Source organism: Oratosquilla oratoria, chromosome 40, assembly GCF_046742065.1.
Source record: "Oratosquilla oratoria isolate Oo_2021 chromosome 40, ASM4674206v1, whole genome shotgun sequence".
NCBI classification, from domain to species: domain Eukaryota; kingdom Metazoa; phylum Arthropoda; class Malacostraca; order Stomatopoda; family Squillidae; genus Oratosquilla; species Oratosquilla oratoria.
The window spans coordinates 32,063,875-32,082,860 of record NC_134816.1 but is presented as its reverse complement, the minus strand read 5'-3'; the positions used below and the strand labels follow the sequence as shown (position 1 = coordinate 32,082,860).

The window sequence follows — 18,986 nt, the reverse complement described above, 5'->3', positions numbered from 1 at the left end:
ATTCATCGCAAAATGTGTTCAGGGCCAACATTTCAGAGGTTTAGAATCAGCAATGAAAGATTGGTTCTCGTCATCAGCTGGTCTTCCTGGAACTGTTTTGGGATCCATCATGCAGAAAGTTTTCTCAACTCCAGTTGTGTCCTCAAGATGGTATGTAATGAGCTTGCAGACTAGGGTCTGCCGTTAAAGTCCGACCATAATGCAGAGATTGTCATCAGTGAAGCTTGTGGCAGGATCACCATTTTCTTCGTATATGGAAGTCAGTGGTGTTTCATCTCCCATTCCATTTAAAAGACACGGAAATAATTCGTAAAGGACAATTTTCTTCAAAGCACTCTCACCTCAGCCTTGTTTTACTTTTGCTCAGACTGGCACTGACAACAGGTACTTGCTTGGTGGTCCTGCAAGATGTACATCGTAAGAGTCCAAATTTTCTTTCCTTAGAGACCTGTATTAGTATCAAAGGGCTCTTACCTGTTACTGAGCAGCTGTAGTTGTTTTCTGTTTTTGTTTTTCATAGTTCCATGTCACTAGGGTGACTTTTGGACAGACCTGAATGTATAACACCCAATGTGGGTACTTTGCTTAAGTAATTATACCTCACAGAGGGTAACAGAGGTACCAATTAGAGAAGAATAGTGTAAATCTAGGAGAGGAAGACAGTGCAAATTTAGGAATGGAGATAGTGAATGGTTTGATGTGAAGGTGGGACTGCACCAATGTTACTATTGCTATGGTTGTTCAAAGTGTATATGGATGGGGTGGTGAGGGAGGGGAATGTGAAAGTGCTAGGCAGAGGTTTGCTGTTAGTGAATGAAAATAGAGGGAAGTGAGGGGTGAGCCAGTTGTTGTTTGCAGATGACATTACATTTGTGGTTTAGTCTGAGGATAGAATGAAGTAGTAGAGGTAAACCAGGCTCAGTTTTCAAAACCCTAAGCCAGTGTTTCCCAACCTTTTCATAATGATTACCCCAAAATTCAATTTCGCAGTTATCAATTACCCCATTGAACATATACCCGGTAATATCGGATGTTTTTTTCGTTGTCACCTGATGAACTGCATGGGCTATGTAGCCCGCTATTAGCTGTATATATTTAAGGATCCAACACAAATGCAAACTTTTCCACTTCTATGTTTATCAACATGTATATGTAGTTGGAGAGAGTTGTTGTTGTTGTCGTTCCCTAGACTGTCTGTCCGAGCAGTCCCGTCTCCCCAAGGAATGCCACAGCCGAAACTGGGTTTTCCCACAAATCCTTTATAGAGTGTATGTTGTGTTGTTTGCGTGCATGATTGTGTATAATGCAGTCTTCCATTATGTGTTGTATGGTATGGGGTGAAGTGTTGGAGAGAGTTAAACTGATTGACTTGGTCAGGTTACTTCTTCTCACACAGAACATCCATTACCCCAAAAATATGGGTCCATTACCCCACTGGGGTAATTTACCCCGGGGTTGGGAAACACTGCCCCAAGCAGTGAAGTCAGGGACAAGGATGACCCTTTATCCAGAATGTGTTGATATGGGAGGAACAACAAATGGATTTTGGATGAGTGTATGATTTGACTTGCCCTCCTCGGTATAAGTAGGGAAAGTCCCTCAGGATATATAAGTGTACATAAACCACAATTCTATATTCTTCTGCTCTGTCACACATGCATGTTTTTATTTGTTTGACAAACTGACTACAAACTCTTATAGCAGCGTAAAATCTTTCTATGAAGCTTCTTATGCAAACAGATGGGAGTCATATTATATGATCATTTTGGCAGTTGTCTTTGATTTGTCCATCTCAAATTTTGCAAACTTTCCTCATCTGTTTCTTCAGCTGATAAAGTCTCTTCAATACACTGTCTCTTGTTGAGTACTCCAAATGGTCACCAACTTGTATAATTCTTAAAAGATATAAAAGGTCACAATGTTACTTTACTCCAGCCAGTTTCTACGTCCATCAGCTGTGACATGTAAACAATGGCACTAGCACCATCTATTAAGGAAAATGAGCAAAACTTTCTGCTGTAATGAAAGAAGAGTACAGAGATTGGACAACACAACCTGAGGTAACACACATTGCTAATTTTCTGTTGAGTAACTCAAATTTTCATGGAATAAAAGAAAAAAGAAAAATCTAATCAATCAAATCATAATCACATCAGCAAGACATAATTGGAAACCTCAGTGGTTTAGCAAAATCTGAAACCTTGCAAGTCATGCATGCTGAATGATGATTTAATGAGTAAAAATGGATAATTGAAAATATGGTACAATTTCTCCATGGTTGTTATCATGCAGTAACCAATCATGTAATGTGAGCAATGCATGATGAGATTTGAATAATGATGAAACTCACAACAATGTAATTCAGACAATAACAATTCCTTCATTCCATTGTGGTATATGGTTTAGTAAACACAAACAGAATGCAAGCAATGCATGAAGAGTAATAGAATGTGCAGTTGCTTCTATCACGGGTTATATGGTTTTATAAAAACTGACTGAATGCAAGCAATGCATGAGGACTTGTGATTGGATGATGATGGAGATGCATCACAGGATGCAGGCATTGCATGTTAAACAGTTATATGATTCAGTGGCAGATTTTTTTATACTGACATTGAGCTTCAAGAATAGGATTAGTTATACACAAATGAGAGGGCGGCACTATAGTTGGAAAAAGAACTTTAGTATTTATTTTCATTATGGTATTATTCTGAGGAACAATGATGAGTACCTGTTGGTGGTGGTATCACCCCGCCATTTGTCTCCAAAGCCCATCAGCATTCTACAGTCGATCTGGACTGGGCTCGGGTCTCTGTCTCAACTTTGACTATTTTTTCCCTCGGCTTTTTTCACATAAGATGAGTTAACCATTGACAACTGTTCATCCTTTTCCTCACCCTCATCCTCCTTCAATTGACCAATATAGAGACAAACTCGTAACATAACACAGACAGCTCTCCAACATTTCTTTTCACAAAGATCTATGGAGAGGCGAAACATTAGGTTGTTAGTGTCATTATGTTATGGTGTTACTTCTTTAGCTATTCTTTTATTTATAGATATGTGGAATGTAAGCTTTGATCCCCATATAAGGGGAATGCCCAAGTCAAAGAATAGTGCCTCATTCTGCTTTATTTACAATGTGACAAGAACTGTAAGATATTTTCCTTTTCCTGCTGAACTGTTCCCTTGCAGCATTCACACATTTCTCTGCAGAAATCTGAAAAGACCCAGGAAGTGGAAGCCGCATCGTAAATACCTTTGCTTCTGCAAGAAATTGCTTTTTCATCATTGCAACCAAGAATGCATGATATAAGCAGCAACAAGTATAACACAGATACCATGGCAATGTATTGTCACAATGATGAGCCAAAGCAAAACTGCCATCTATAAATTTCATTGTACTAAGTCTTGGATTTAACTCAATTTCTTTTCTGATAACCTGCATGCATGCACTAGAAGATAAGATTAGTATTATGTTATTAACCGGAACCAGAGAGCATGAAATCAAGACACTTTCCAACAAGAGGAAAGCTCATCCAGTATATTCTTCATTCTGCTCTATACCAAATCTCACTCCATGAGTTGGGCACAAAATTACAGAAGCATGTGGTTTCATTAAAACTTATGTTTAGGGGGGGAAATGCATGTTCCAAGATATGATTTTTCTGTTTTAATTTGGCAGTATCCATACTCAAGGCTAAAGATCTAGGGTTATGATAATGCACACTCTGTTCCTTCCAGAAGGGACACCTTGGAGCTGAATAAATAGCCTAACAGCACCCAATATGACAGGGATTAAATAAGACAGTTTTAATACCATCTGTACAAGAGGTGCCACAGACGAAAAAAATTGACAGTTGAATAAAAGGACAATTCCATCCAATATGGGAAGATTTAACTACAATAGCTTAGTTCCTCATACTATGGCACATTGCTGGTAATGCCATGTAGTTCCTCATAAGATATTAATGAAAGGTAATTTTTTCCCTCCCCCATAGGACTACACTCTGGGTGCTACTCCGACAAGTGGTAACAACCACGACCACACCATATCCACACCCTCTTCGAGACGCAAACCACTCCGGCATCTGAGCATCAACCGTACGCTTCCCTTTCCCCCTCGCATGCACACCAAATCAGTCAAGGAGGAGGAGGAGGCCAACAGTCAAGAAAGTCCGAGGACCCCAGAAGCGTAGCACTGCCCAGCCACCGCACAAGACCAGTGCGCGGTGGTGTGAAGGTCCTCCGCATGAGATAGGGAACAGCAGTAGTGCTCGGAAGATTGGCAACACCACAAAAATAAACTAATTGAATCCATTTATATGGAATTCTTGTGGAAGCCCCTGAACCTTCATGTGACACATTTACTGACTAGTTTACTTGACTAATAATCTTAGCAAAGTGCCCTTCATCACTGTTTGCATCAGGTTAAGGAAAAACTACAGGAATTCCTATGATTTCATAGATGAAGTGTAAGATTTTATACAAGTGGCTACGTAGCAGAACATCCCAATGCTAGAGAGTGCATACTCCATTAAAAGAAACTTAATACGAGTTTGCAAAGCTTGCAGCTTTGATATGATCATGTATTTCAAAGGTTAGACTTGAAAAAGGAACCAAATGTTCATGTGACTCCCTTTTACCTCTATCTCCTCAAACTAACTGATAACATAACCATTCACGTACCACATATACCAATAGAGTTATTGCTGTGACTTTAGTTGACAGTCTCTGTTAGGTCTAGTTTCTTCTTATGGTGAAGATCGTGCATGTTTGTGTTGGCAGATAGAATGTAACTGCTGCAAGGTATTATTCTATATTCCAGTACAGGCAGAGGTTGAGTTACCATCATACTCCTGTTCAAGTTTGACATTTCACACTCCAATTAACTTTAATCATAATTTTCTGTCCCATTTGCATTTATGTAGACTTTTTTCCTTCGAACTCGCTATATTTCCTCATTGTATCTTCTTTGATTATATTCTGTTTCTGTTACTACCTTTGTGATATTGTATCAGACAGCTTCATTGCATTTAAGTGTGAGAGTATCAGACTGGAAGGTGGATGATCATTATGTTTACTGTCTGAAGGTGCTGGCATTATGGAAGTAGACTTTCTTCTGGGCACTAATAGTTCAGCTCTCAGTTAACATTGAACCAAAAACTCTGCCTTGTTAGTACCTAAAGAGAGAGAACAAACAAACAATAATTTGATATGTTCACAAAGAAGAGTTAAAGAAGAAATTTGAAATGGAACTGTAGATGGTTGTCAGAATCTAATGGACTGTCTCTGACTCAGAATTTAAGCTTTATATTAGTCATAGTTCTGTTAGGGCAAGTGAACTGTAAAGTATTGCTGAGTTGTATCATATAAGTGTTGCATCATTTTACATGATTTTTTATACAATAGCAGATGCAGTATGAAGGGCAACAGTATAAGAAATTATTTAAACTTGTAGGCATGGAAATGCTGGACTTTAGTCGTGCCTTGTGGTGTGTGGACTATGAGTGCCATGGTTGTGACTTGTCCGCATCCCAAGCTACCTAAATCCAGAATGGTTTCGTGAGAGGCCTTACCCATCTCATAGATCAACAGTGTTTCCTATTTAGCTATGGACTCATTTTGTTTAGTCCAGGTTTTGTCTTTCCCTCTTGTGTATGTCTCTTTCCTCTCACCATCACATGAATTCACCATTGTCACATTTCTCTGTATATATATGTATATGTGTATGTATGTGTATGTGGCCTAAAACTGTTGTGCTTATTAAAGTTTCTCACTTTCACTATAGGGTATACAGGAACCTCATCACTTGAAATGTAGAGTTTGTCGAAACCTTGGAAACCTGTTTGTGCATGAAGACTGTTTTGGATTTTTATATATATGTTTGTGTATATATGTATATTTCAGATACTGAATGCAGGTGTCCGCATGTGTGTGTGTGTGTGTGTGTGTGTGTGTGTAGCCCAGAGCAACATTGTAGGAGTTGTTGTTATGGTAATGTATTGTTGTATTCAAGCAGTTATATGACCATTTCAGTCTGGGGGATTACTTCGCCTAGGATTGCCTTGGTCAAAGTAGGACAAAATAGAGTATATCACCATTTTCAAGGGATTAATTGAGGTCATTTTAATCCCTTCAGTTTGCAGTCTGCCCCTAAGCCACAGCTCTGTAAAGTTATTTGGCATTGGCTGGGGTTTAATGTATGAAGAATGTCACTAGGCTGAAGAGGTTCTTTATTGGAGAGCCATTGAATACTCAACAGTCAGGGGACGTTATGACCAGATCTTAACAGTCACAATTTTATTATGTATTCAGGACTACTCTTTATGGAGCATTATGAAAACGGGAGCATAATTTCAGATTGCAAAGGCTTAATTCACTGAATCTCCATTCAACTAGTTGTAGTCACTATAAATTGCTGAGACTGCAAGTTGTATTGCAGTAAGGTGGGACTTAAGTTGATGTTTTCAGACATTTCTTGGGATTTGATATAGTTATCTAACACTTAACATTTATTTGCATGAATTTGGTGTAGTACTTATTTTTTGTTGACTACATGGTACAAAATCTTTCTTTATATACTCTTTAAACCAGATGTTATGTTTACCATCCAGTAAGATGAAGAAGAAAATATATCTTCAAGTTTGTGGAAAATTGTGTTAGACAATAATGTTCAACCATAACTAGTTTCCTCCTCCTCCTCCTCCTCCTCCTCTCTCTTCCTTTCTGTCTACATCCTATGCATCTTTCAACTCATCTTCCAACACATCCTCCTATTCATCCTCTTCTTCTGTGATCCCTCCTCGTGCTGCCCTCTCTTCTCCTTCCTATCCTACCTCTGCCTTCCTTCTTTCTCCTCCTTCTCTTCCTTCTTCTCTTTCCTTCTCCTCCCCTTCCATTTCATTTTTATCCTCATCCTCCACCCCTCCCTCCCACTTTCTTTCCCTTCCCAGGGCCTCCAAGAGAAATTTTGCAAGTCAGAAAACATTGCTTGAGGATTTGAGGTCCTTGTTTAGATTGTTACATATCTATCTTAAATTGTCATGCCCTACTGTGGAAGTGCTGTGCTTCCCTGCATTGCCCTAACCTAAGCAATGTGGTTGAGGACAATGCAAGAAATCACAGCATTGCCCTCATACACAAAATCTATATAATACCTTATCTATCTTGGCACCATTTGGGTCAAGTCAAATGCAGTGAGGCATAGCTCTTCCACAACCAGACTGTTGTAGCAGGTTTACTTTCACATCATGTGGTGCCCCATCTTGTCCACTAAAGAGGTATAATAAGCAGACAAGAACACCCCTTTGGGCAGCATCACCTCCTTGTCCATTAACAACTCTCCATTCACTTCTATCTTTTACATTCTCACATCCATGCTTGACAGACATTCCTCTTGTATTCTGTGTCCCCTTTATCTTGTCCATCTACTTCTTTCTATCCAACTATCTCAGCATTCTACTATGTCCACCAGCTCTCATTCTTATCCAGATTGATTCACCTCAATATTTTCCACTAACTTTCCTCATGACCCTTACCATACATCTTAATCTCAAAATTGTAATGATAATATTTTGTTGATGTCTAACACAAATGTCAGCATGCTGTACCTAAAGTTTTTAGGTAAAACCAAAAAATAAAGTGTGGCTTCAGAAATTCATGGACCCCCCCTTGGGTCCCGAGACCCTGGACTAATGTACCCTTTATCATAAACCCTGCTTCTCCCTCCCTCTCCAACTCCTTCAGGAAGTAATGTTAAAAGTTGTTCAACTTTTAGATGAGAGAAATAAAAAACTATATTTGCTGCATCACAAGGAATTTATGTGAGTGTACTGATCTGCATAAAGCATTGTTGCCATGGTGCTAGTTTAGTAGCTGCTAGTACTAGCTGCAAGTTAACTTACATGGCAAGTAAGTGTTGACACTGGGAGAGTTTGGAGGCAAGTAGAGGGATAGTTTGCAAGTTGCTAGCACTATCAACTACAAAACTAGCTGTGTTAACAAAGCTTTACCTGTGCACTGTCAAAGGATTAATACAATTGAATGAGATACCTTAGCAAGAAAAGGTTCCTCTTAAGTAAGGAATGGGTTTTTTATATTTGTTTAACCCTCTCTTTTTTCTGAAGGAAATGGTACTACATATCCAAATTAGATACATTGACTGCAGCTAGAAGAAAAACAACTGTTGCATCGAGTTTCACTGACTTAGGTCTGGCAAAAATCTTTGGGCTCATGTTTGTGTTGTATTAGTGTGGGTCCGATTCTCTTGCCACTGGCTAACAAATGGGGAGGGAATATGTTGCTGGTTGTTGGTTCTCCCTACGTGGGGAATAGTTCAACTTGGAAGAGGGATTTTAGGCATGGTGTAGAGACTGTGCCAGCCTCTCATGGGTGAGATAGTTCTTTGAGATGGCTGTCTCCCATGGAGCACCACTAGTGGGTATGCTTGGGGAAATGGGTTCTTCAGTTTCAGGTGTTGGTCTTGGTGTAACTTGAGTACTTACAAAAACTTAGAAAAATGTAGTAAATTTGTCATTACTGTACTAAGATTACCACCTCTGCCCTGTATATGACTTAAAACTCTTATGAAAACATGTTAGTAAAGTGTTGAAGAATTTGTTTCCTCAACTACCTCTAGTTAGTCCCAGTAACTAGAATGAAAGGGAAAATGCCACCTGGTATGGAAGGGATTAGATTAATTTTCTTTGTGTAAGATATTTATGACAATATATTGAAGTTGTGTACTTAACCATTCCTCACCATTCCACCATGTGAGTTGGTTATGTATTGGAGTGAAGTGATTACCTTGACTTATACAAAACTTATTTGGGTCCTCCTCGGAAATTTTTTGTGACTTAATTGATATTTATGACTGTAGAGTTGTTATATATATATATATATTTATATAAGATTTTGTTTGTTCATGTGTTTGTATGTGTGTGTGGAAGGATGGCATTAAGATATGTATTGGACCAGTTGCATCAGGTTTTCTAGCGTTGTGCAGAGCTTGACTCGGCTCATGCATTTCACTTGTTTGAACCCTTGGTAGCTCTGTCTTATACAAAGTTCAAAGATTATCACTCATTGGCAGAAGTTATCTGAGGAGATATTATTTTTTTTATGTATCTATTTTCTCCCCTTTATTTGAGTTTCAGGTCATTTTATTCATTCAATTGTCAGTTCCCAAGGGGACACTATGCTCTTCAGTTTTCTCCTGTTAATTCAGTGTCTAATTCATTCAAACAACACAGAACATTGGCTGTAATAGGTTATTGCCAATATTTCCCTAAACATTGCTACAATCTTGGCTTCTAACCAACTCATTATGCTTTCACTTTCTCTCTCTCTCTCTTTCTCTCTCTTTTCTTTTCTTCCACCAAACAGCAGGTGCCTCCATATTTGCTAGGTAACTTGTGTTGTATTACAGGAGACTGGCCTGCCTTGATCCTCCGATCAATGCCAGCTGGAGGCATCACCAACATTCCAACCCCTTTTATCCTCCAATCCTCATGACCATTTATCAACTTGAAGCACTACAGTATGTGTGAATGAATATATGTATGGCAGCATAGTAATCGAAGTCTTCCATGTTGGTAAGAACATAGTACACATCATAATGAAATAAGTATGCAAAGGCCACATGCTATTTTTATCAGGCATATTGAATAAATACCTCATAAGTACACAAATTGTTTCATCAGTCCTTGACCTCGATCCGCTGAACAGTACCTCAGGGTTCTCAAAATGTGAGTTTTCTTGGAGAGGCATGAAACACTCATTGGAATGCCGTAAAGGGGTACAGGTAGTTCTTAATTTATGCAAGTTAATTTCATGTGAATTTGATTTAACATGATTGATAGGACATTTTAATTATTTTATTGTATTTTTAATTTCTATTTTTTATAATTAAGATGAGTTGAGTCCAGAGTTGTGCTACTACTACATTACATGCATTAATGGATAGATAGATAGATTTTTTTTTTTTTTCTTTTTTTTTTTAATATATTTTTTTGTGAATGCCTTTGTCCCAAATATCATATAAATAAAGAACTACCTGTACATATTTTACCTAAGATTTGTATTTTCACCCATTGTAAGAAAAAAATTCAGTTTTGATGTGTCGTTTTCTTCTGATAAGTTACTCTTAAAATTGTACATGGCATTGGTGGAAATTTTCATCTTGGGAATGATGGTTGGTAGTGGAGGGTTAACTATATATACAAAATTAAAGGAAGGCGAGATGTAATGACATTCAGTCTATAGGTTCTATCTTGAAGGATTGAAATCTTTATCTAAAGGTATAATATTAGATAAAAACAACAACGGTAATTATTATAAGAAAATAAAATGCAAGATGATATGGTTTAACATCACAAATTCCCCCCTATTGGGAGGATGGGACAGTGCCCCTTACAGAGGACTTTGTAGAATGGAATTTAATTATCCATGCCCTTGGTTCAACTTCACCAGTGGCAAGCTTCCCAAAATACAAGATTCTTAAAGTTATTCTAAGTGATGAGCACTGGACTGGATCACTGAACAGGTAAGGGCATTAGTTTTTCTATTTTTGTAAAATTTGGTAGTGACTGAAATATATAATTGAATACAGTAAATATTTATCTAAACATCTCCAGTGTTCTATTGTTATTATTGGCTAAAAAAAAAAGGGAATAAGTGCAGCAAAATGACCAATACTAAAATGTCAGAAAAGGAACAGTCTGATACTTGAACAGTGATTTTAGAAGTGTTTAGAGAAAAGCTCAAAATGTTTTTAGGAATTGAGTAACGTTAATGGAAGAGAACAGATTGGAGTTGATTTTCTTCATGTGTTACATGGTAAAAAGTAACATTCGCTATGCCTGTACCTATTGATATGGAAAGCTTTATGGATATACTGCTGCTTTTACATTTATATTTCTAAGAAGGGCTGGGATCAATTATGGGTTCCTGCTAGTAGTCCTCCTGCCAGATGAGTAGAGAATCATGTCCTTTGTGTCTATTTTAAAAATTTGCAAACTTAGCCATTTTTAAGGCTTCTTAATTTCTTCCACCATTTCATATAAGGCAAGTTTATTACAAACAACTGTTCCTCTTTTACTACTATCAGTCAGTTACATAAAAACAGTCTTATACTAAAACAACACAGATAAATGTTCCAAAATTTTGTCTCAGATATCTGTAGGGCTGTAGGTTCCAACTCATTAAAACAGTAATAATATAATTGTTATAATCACTAGTATTAGTATTATTAGTATTATCATCATTTTTGTTATTAACTCAGTTGTGGTCATGTTACGCTTCCTAGATTTTTTATTTTAGCTTTAAATGTATGTTCTATGGTGGCTAATACCAGATGACTTTAATAGACATCAGGCAATTTCATACTGGATAACACTTCCAAATCTACCAAAAAGATCCATGCAGGTGCTCACCACACTATCCTCAGACACCAACACAATATCTCTAATCCAAGTAACTTATTGTCCTGACTGGAGGCTATTGCCAGTTTCCTGAAGGCTCTGGGTCTTGCGGAAGACAGCCCTGGTGCAATGGACAAGAAAATATTAGAAGAATGAATAAGGATTACAAAGGCGGAGCATGCTGACAGGAGACCTTTTGATCCATGTCTAGGTCGGATGCGGAAGAAAAAATCATATTAATAATAAAATAATAAATAAAAACTATGATAATGTAAATAACAAATAAAATACATAAATAAATGCATAGGTATAGTTGAATAAATAAATATCTGTCATTAATTCCCATTCTGACACACAAAGACTGCAGATTCTAAAAGCCCCCAACATTAAAGAAGTGAAGTCTGTGATCAACCAACTGACAGATGACCTTCTGGTACTACCCAGTTCTGGGACTTAGTACCCACCACACTCCCACCCTAACCACAAGCCCACACTACAACAATACCATCCACTATAACCTTACCACTACCACCCCTATCTTACTTGACATTTATGTAGAAATGTAACACTAACCTCACCTAATATACCACTCTAGTTGTACAGTATACCCATGTCTTTCCGAAACTTTGTAAATCAACACCTGAAGATGAGACAAGAGTCTCGAAACGTCATGCAATATACTATACTTTGCAAAATTAACTCCAGTTTTCTTCTTTGATGAACTTCGGCCAACTCCTTCATGGTCGACTTGATCCCCAAAAGAAACTGATGAGAAACACCAAGAACACAGGTAAGAAGCTTGATAATGTGTTACCAGCAGTCAGTTTCAATTATACTGTATGTATGGGCGTGTGTGTGTTAAGTTTCGGCAAATGAATTAACTAACTGCCACTAGGACTCGAACCATTGGCTGTGTGACCAGGGCCCTCACATATGGGGGGAGGAGGGGCAAGGGGGCATATGCCCTGGGGCGGCAATTCTAGTCTGGACATGTTGCCCACAAGGCTGACAAAATAATTATAATAAAAAAAAAAGGTCAAAGGAGTCCTGAACATTTTACCGTAATCGACGAATTTTGTGTTAGAATCAACAGAATATGAAATGTTTTTCCCTTAACCTTTCCTGCAATAGGGACATTAGGTACAATTTTAAAATACGTTTAATTATTTCGCAAGCCAGTATATAAAACAGGCATGTAAGGACTCTTGTATGCGACTGTATACCAACAAGGCAATGATTGTACCGTTATTCGATATAGGACTATAAAGAAAATTATAGAACTTGTCCTAACCGTTCCCCCAATGTCAACTTACACGGAATAGCATGTAGTTTTAATTTAATCGAATGATCAGTACTATAAATAACGCTGAAAGACAGGAAGAGGGTAGGTTGGGTGAGAGCACATGGGCGTGCAATGCTGTGGAGACGGAGAGCGGAAGTGGGATTAGACAAGGAGGGGGAGCCTGAAAGGATGGGAGTTGGAGCATGTTATTGGCTGGACACCTCCAAATGCGAGGCGTCGGAAATGTGCACACAAGATAAAGAAGTTTGCAAGAGTGGCATGGCAGGTATAGGCACATTCGTGTGGAAGAAACCATAGTTTAGCAATGGACTACGAATTTCCCGCTCGTATGTGTGTGAATACTGTATATATTATATATATATATTTATATATATATAATATATATATATATATATATATATATATACATATATATATATATATATATATATATATATATATATATATATATATATACATATTGTGTATGAACGTGTAAGCTACAGCTCCATAGAACACAAAAACTCCAGTGGTCACTGTGGCATTCATTTGTCCCCGTTTTAGTATATACAAGGTGATTTATATAATTTTCTTTAGAAAGAAAACTAATAAGGTAAATCTGCGGCCTTGAAGTTGCGCAGGACTGAAGGACGGAATCCCAACGCAAGACGAGCGCCGACCCTACCATAACGGGCATACGAGTTGATATGACAGGCATATGATCTGCATCCCAAAATCGTCCCAGTTTCATATTCATTATGTTACGATTAATGATAATAATAATTAATGATAATTGTTATTTATTATCATTATAACAATAATGGTTACAACCAAAGGCTACCCATGTACTGTACATTAAGCTTGATTGATCATTTGTCTGGTTATAGAATTTTTAGTCCTTCAAAGTCGGAGTATTTAGAAGAAATCCATTGACATTCAGGTGCTCGCTCATCAAATAAAAAGTGGCTAGTTGCTTGACTTGTATGGATACTACAGTAAGTAAATTAATTAAAATAATTGTGTTTAAGCCCTTTCGTGACACCTGGTTGTTCTCCGAGTACGAATGACAACTTATTGCCATGTGAAAGTGGCTTTAGCGTTGAAATTCTACTACAGATTGTCATATGAATAAAAATCTACCCGTTTCCATATAGATAAAAAAAATAGTCAGGTGCTTGATGAAGTACAACACCAGCCAGGTAGTTGGAAATGTCAACATTTGGACACGTCATTCGAATGGTACGTAAATTGTAAAGGGTAGCCATATCGATCCCCGAGGTACCGACCGTTATTTGTAAGCAATGTATTTCCCTTTTGTTGTGGAGGCCGTTTCTCTCAACAGATGTTCACTGAAATTCATTTTATTCATTTCCAGGTAATACATTTGCATTTATTTAATGCAAAAAGGCAACCTGGTAACCACGTACATTAATGTTACTCAACAGGTTTACCAAAACCACCTAGAATCCAAGGACGGTGGGGTGGGTGCTCTGATGGTGTATTTCTACGTCCACGCTTCATTAATTCCTCCCGTTAAGGGAAATACGTTTCCTTTTTATTCTAACCGGACTTGGTAATTTCTACTCCAAATCTGTCTGCCAGAGTGGCTGGAATCATTCTATTAGCTGTTCATGGCGTATGTTCTATGATACAAAGTAATTTGTAGAGTGAAGGCGACTGGATTGGATTTCGACGTTCGTATCGTATATAAAATTATATGAATATAAAACCGGCAACATTGTTAATTACCAACTATGAGGGTTTATATTTTCTTCTGTTGATCCATTTTGTGAATTTATATCTGTACCTTATTAAAAACATACACAAGGCAACAACAATGGTATCAAATGTACAATTTCCTCCACACGCGCTTGGGGTGGAGATTGTATTGAATGTTGCTGGATTGGACGTTGTACAGTTACAGTTGATTATTATGGCTCGTGATATTAATCTAACCTAACTTAACCTAACCTAACCTATCCTAGCCTATGTTAGGTTAGAGAGTCTCCAGTTGATTAGTGTGTGTGTGTCGGATCTACAATTGAGTGTAGTTGGGGTGGAGATTCTACAGTACATTTGATCAGTGGAGAGGGGGGGGATTCAACAACTGAATTCATCTGTCCATACCATTTAGCCAAATCCTTAGTGACTCGTTCTCCTAGCATATAGGGCACTGCCGATTAATTGCATAGTTGATAGATTAAAATAATAATGGAAATTTTGTGCTTGTATGGATATAGAAAGCACATTCTACCTCCACATACGTCCTCAACATAAACGCCACATTCACCCTCCACATACATCATCTACACACATAAAACACATACACCTTCTACATACACCCTCCACATGTTCCTTCCAAATATACATTCCACACCCAGTATAGGGTGCATGTTTTATGCGTTCAATATATAATGGACATTAGTGACATCCCTATGGACCAGAGGCACGTTTAATTACTATTTCCTCTGATCTGCTGTCCTCTTCAATCCCCAGTCAACATTAAAGATTCTCGTCAAATACTGTGAAATTGAAAAGCTGCAGGACGTCTCCGCTTACAGTATTCAAGACTTCCCAAAGGGCGGCCACACACGCGCAGTTTAAACTGACAGTTACAACTGTTCAGTTATAACTGTCAGTTGAAACTGCACGTGTGTGGGTATCTCAGTGATACTGAGATACCCACACATGTGCAATTTCAACTGACAGTTGTAACTGTCAGTTTAATCTGTACGTGTGTGGCCGGTGTAGACGTTTGAGGACACTCCCCCAAAACATGACTCCCGGAGTCTCCTGAACCTAGTTTGAAAACACTCCCCAGTCAAATGAAACTAGATTGACAACACTCCCCAGTTAACTGAAACTGGTTTCAAATGACTCCCCATCGGGTTGAAATGACTCCCATTATTGGATGCTTGATTTTTTTTTTATTAAGGTTGCTCGGCCCATACAAAAAAAAAAAAATCTAATTACACTATACATGATTACCTTTTTTTCTTGGATTACAATGACCTATTTATTACTTATTAGAAATTACACTACACACGGATAACTACATTGAAATGGTTGCCTGCGTTATTCTCAAGGTACACTGAATCCTTTATGATTTTACTACCTTTCGGGCTATGTATATGCCATGTGTGAATAGATCCAAACTTTGCCCAAACACATACATTTACTTGAAACATGTTGGCTGCTGCAATAATCTCTGTAGTTGTTCCCCATACTTTATCCTCACGCATTGAATCAACTTGGATGTTTTCGTTGGTGGAAAGGAAATCACATATCAAGCTTCTGACAACAGGATGTTGGTCCTCTTCTCCAGTGATAGCGAATGCCATGGAACGAAAAAAACAATTTCCATCACCTTTAATTACTTTGACAGCAAGGGGTTCACTTGTGTTTTTGAAAGTCTTTTCCAGAGGGACCAGATTTTTTCTTAAATATCAGACGTCCACCAGAGTTGTTGCAGATTGCTCGCTGTGTTACAACTGTTATTGGATTAAATTTGTAGATAATCTGTTGCTGAACCCCTATGATCTGGACAATTGGAGATGGTGGGTCTGATGAAGAACTTGGTGGTAAAAATCACCATTGTAAATCATATACAGTGATATATATCAGTTTATGCAAGTTTCTTATTATCAATTATTAATTATTATTATTATGCTAAAATAGAATATCACATTTATATGTTTTTATAAAACCAAACTCACTTTGTTAAGGAACATAGGTCTATTCCAATTTGGTGCATAATTTGAGGCTTAATTGGGATACTGTGCAGTTTCGAGTCAACTTTCTTGAATACTGTGCTTGATTTTTGGCACCGCAAGCAAGTTTTGATAGTTTCATTTACGTCAGATACAATTTTGCGCCACCAATATCTTTGCATTATACGATCGACGACTTTTTCTCTGCCCACATGTCCTCCCAAGGCAACAGATTCGTCGCTGTAACCAGATCCTCGATGACTAGCCAGTACAATGTCAAGCTGGTATTGGCGATCCTTAATCACCCGAAGGAAGCGAACTTCTGCAATCACAAAAATAAACAATCACAGTCGCGCAATACTACATCTATTGGAACTAACATTTATCTAGGAAATGATAAAAGATAAAGACAAAAATTGCGCATTAGAGCAATAACGAATGTCAATCAAAATTATAAAATTACGGAATAGGCTACTCACCAGTTATATCTTTCCTGTTAGGTTTATGAACATACTTCAGAAAGTCGTCTTGGATTGTGAATGCCTGACACTTCCTTCGAAAATTAGCTTTTTTTCCCTTGTTGTTTCCAACATGCACTGGATACTTTTTTGACCGCAGGAACTCTTCCACCTCGTCCATTTCAGTATTAAAGTCCACACCACACTGACAACTAACAAATCTCGGCAACACTGGCAATTAACAAACCTCTGTAATATGTTCATGTTCGTTTCATTTCAAAGGTTTCAAAGATTCATTCGAACCAGTTATATCTTTCCTGTTCGGCTTATGAAACAATCACAAAAATAAACAATCACAGTTGCGCAATACTACATCTATTGGAACTAACCTTTATCTAGGAATTGATAAAAGATAAAGACAAAAATTGCGCATTACAGCAATAACGAATGTGTGGTCATTTCAAACTAGGTTCATTCGAATGGGTAGTCATCTTAAACTAGGTTATCCGCTCATGCCCTTTCTTTCGTGCATCTATTGGAACTAACATTTATCTAGGAAATGATAAAAGATAAAGACAAAAATTGCGTATTAGAGCAATAAAGAATGTCAATCAAAGTTATGAATTTACGGAATAGGCTACTCACCAGTTATATCTTTCCTGTTCGGTTTATGAAACAATCACAAAAATAAACAATCACAGTCGCGCAATACTACATCTATTGGAACTAACATTAATCTAGAAAATTATAAAAGATAAAGACAAAAATTACGCATTACAGCAATAACGAATGTGTAGTCATTTCAAACTAGGTTCATTCGAATGGGGAGTCATCTCAAACTAGTTTCAATCGAATGGGGAGTCATTTCAAACGGGTGGGGAGTCGTCTGAAACTAGTTTCAAGTGACGGGGAGTCGTCTGAACCTAGGTTGATCTGACTGGGGGAGTCTTTTGAAACGGGGAGTCACTTGAACCGGCTACACCGGCCTTAGTGTACAATCCAACAATGTGTGTAATGTTCGTCTGGATTTAACCTCTCATAGTTCGTCATTCAGCTTCTCAATATATGACGCAAAGGTGATTTGACATAGAAAATCGAAAAATAAAATATTGTAACCAAAGCCGTTTCTACTCAAACGAACTCCCTTGAGTCGCGTATGTGTGACCACCTCTAGGACTTCACCTCTTTGGTACAATATTGACCTTCCAAGGCAAGAAGCGTGGGGGTATTTCCCACTAAGTACTAACATGCCCTTCACATATACCTTCCACATACACCTTTCCTCATATACCCTCCACATACACCTGTACATACACACACACACCACATACACCTTCACATACACCCTCCACATACGCTTTCACATACACTTGCTCTGGGGATATACACCCTCCACATGCTGTCTCCTTATATACCCTCCATATATAACATCCACATACACATACACATACACCCCAACACGCCCACCACGTATGCCCTCACATACCCCTTCCACAAGCTCTCACCACACATACCTTCCACATACACCCTCCACATGCTATCTCCACATACACCCTCCACATGCTATCTCCACATATACCCTCCACATGCTATCTCCACATATACCCTCCACATGCTATCTCCACATATACCCTCCACATGCTATCTCCACATATACCCTCCGCATGCTATCTCCACATACACCCTCCAGGGTGTTAATAGTCACGCACATTCCTCCCGGGTGACAGGTTGTCAACATTCCCCGAACCTGGCCTTGAAGAACTTCCGCCACCTCAGTGAACCCTGTGGACCCTTCGGCCACCTGGGTGGGTGGTGGTGGGGGGGAGGGTTCGCCACTGAGATAGATAAAATCACCTATCGTTATCCTGAACGAAAAAGAAAAAAAAAATCTGTGGCTACCTCCGAGATGAATCAAATCACCTATTGTTATCCTGAACGGAGAAAAAAAAAAAAAAAAAAAAAAAACCGGCGTCTTTACCTCTCCTAAGCTGTATACAATTGCTTGCCGGCCAGAGACTGAATACATAGATCGAGCAAAACACTTGAAGTTTTTTGAATAGATGTGTTGATTTTTGCTATAGTTTGGGTGGTGTATGTCTGTCAGCTGTGCATC

General features: G+C 38.2%; 1 protein-coding gene across 5 annotated transcripts in view; it reads left to right on the top strand.

Annotated features, from left to right (window-relative positions):
* The window catches only part of LOC143020759 (protein ECT2-like), a 45,508-nt gene extending 35,816 nt beyond the window's left edge, over positions 1 to 9,692 (top strand). For 3 of the 5 annotated variants that reach the window (XM_076177488.1, XM_076177487.1, XM_076177491.1), the window contains exon 19: positions 4,002 to 9,692. In XM_076177488.1, the coding sequence (XP_076033603.1) occupies positions 4,002 to 4,199 (198 nt within the window). In that variant the 3' untranslated portion in view covers positions 4,200 to 9,692. Of the gene's footprint in view, positions 1 to 1,935; positions 2,061 to 4,001 lie in introns of all 5 variants that reach the window. The other 2 variants (XR_012965931.1, XM_076177490.1) reach the window with 2 other exon arrangements.
* Positions 9,693 to 18,986: the final 9,294 nt, after the last annotated feature.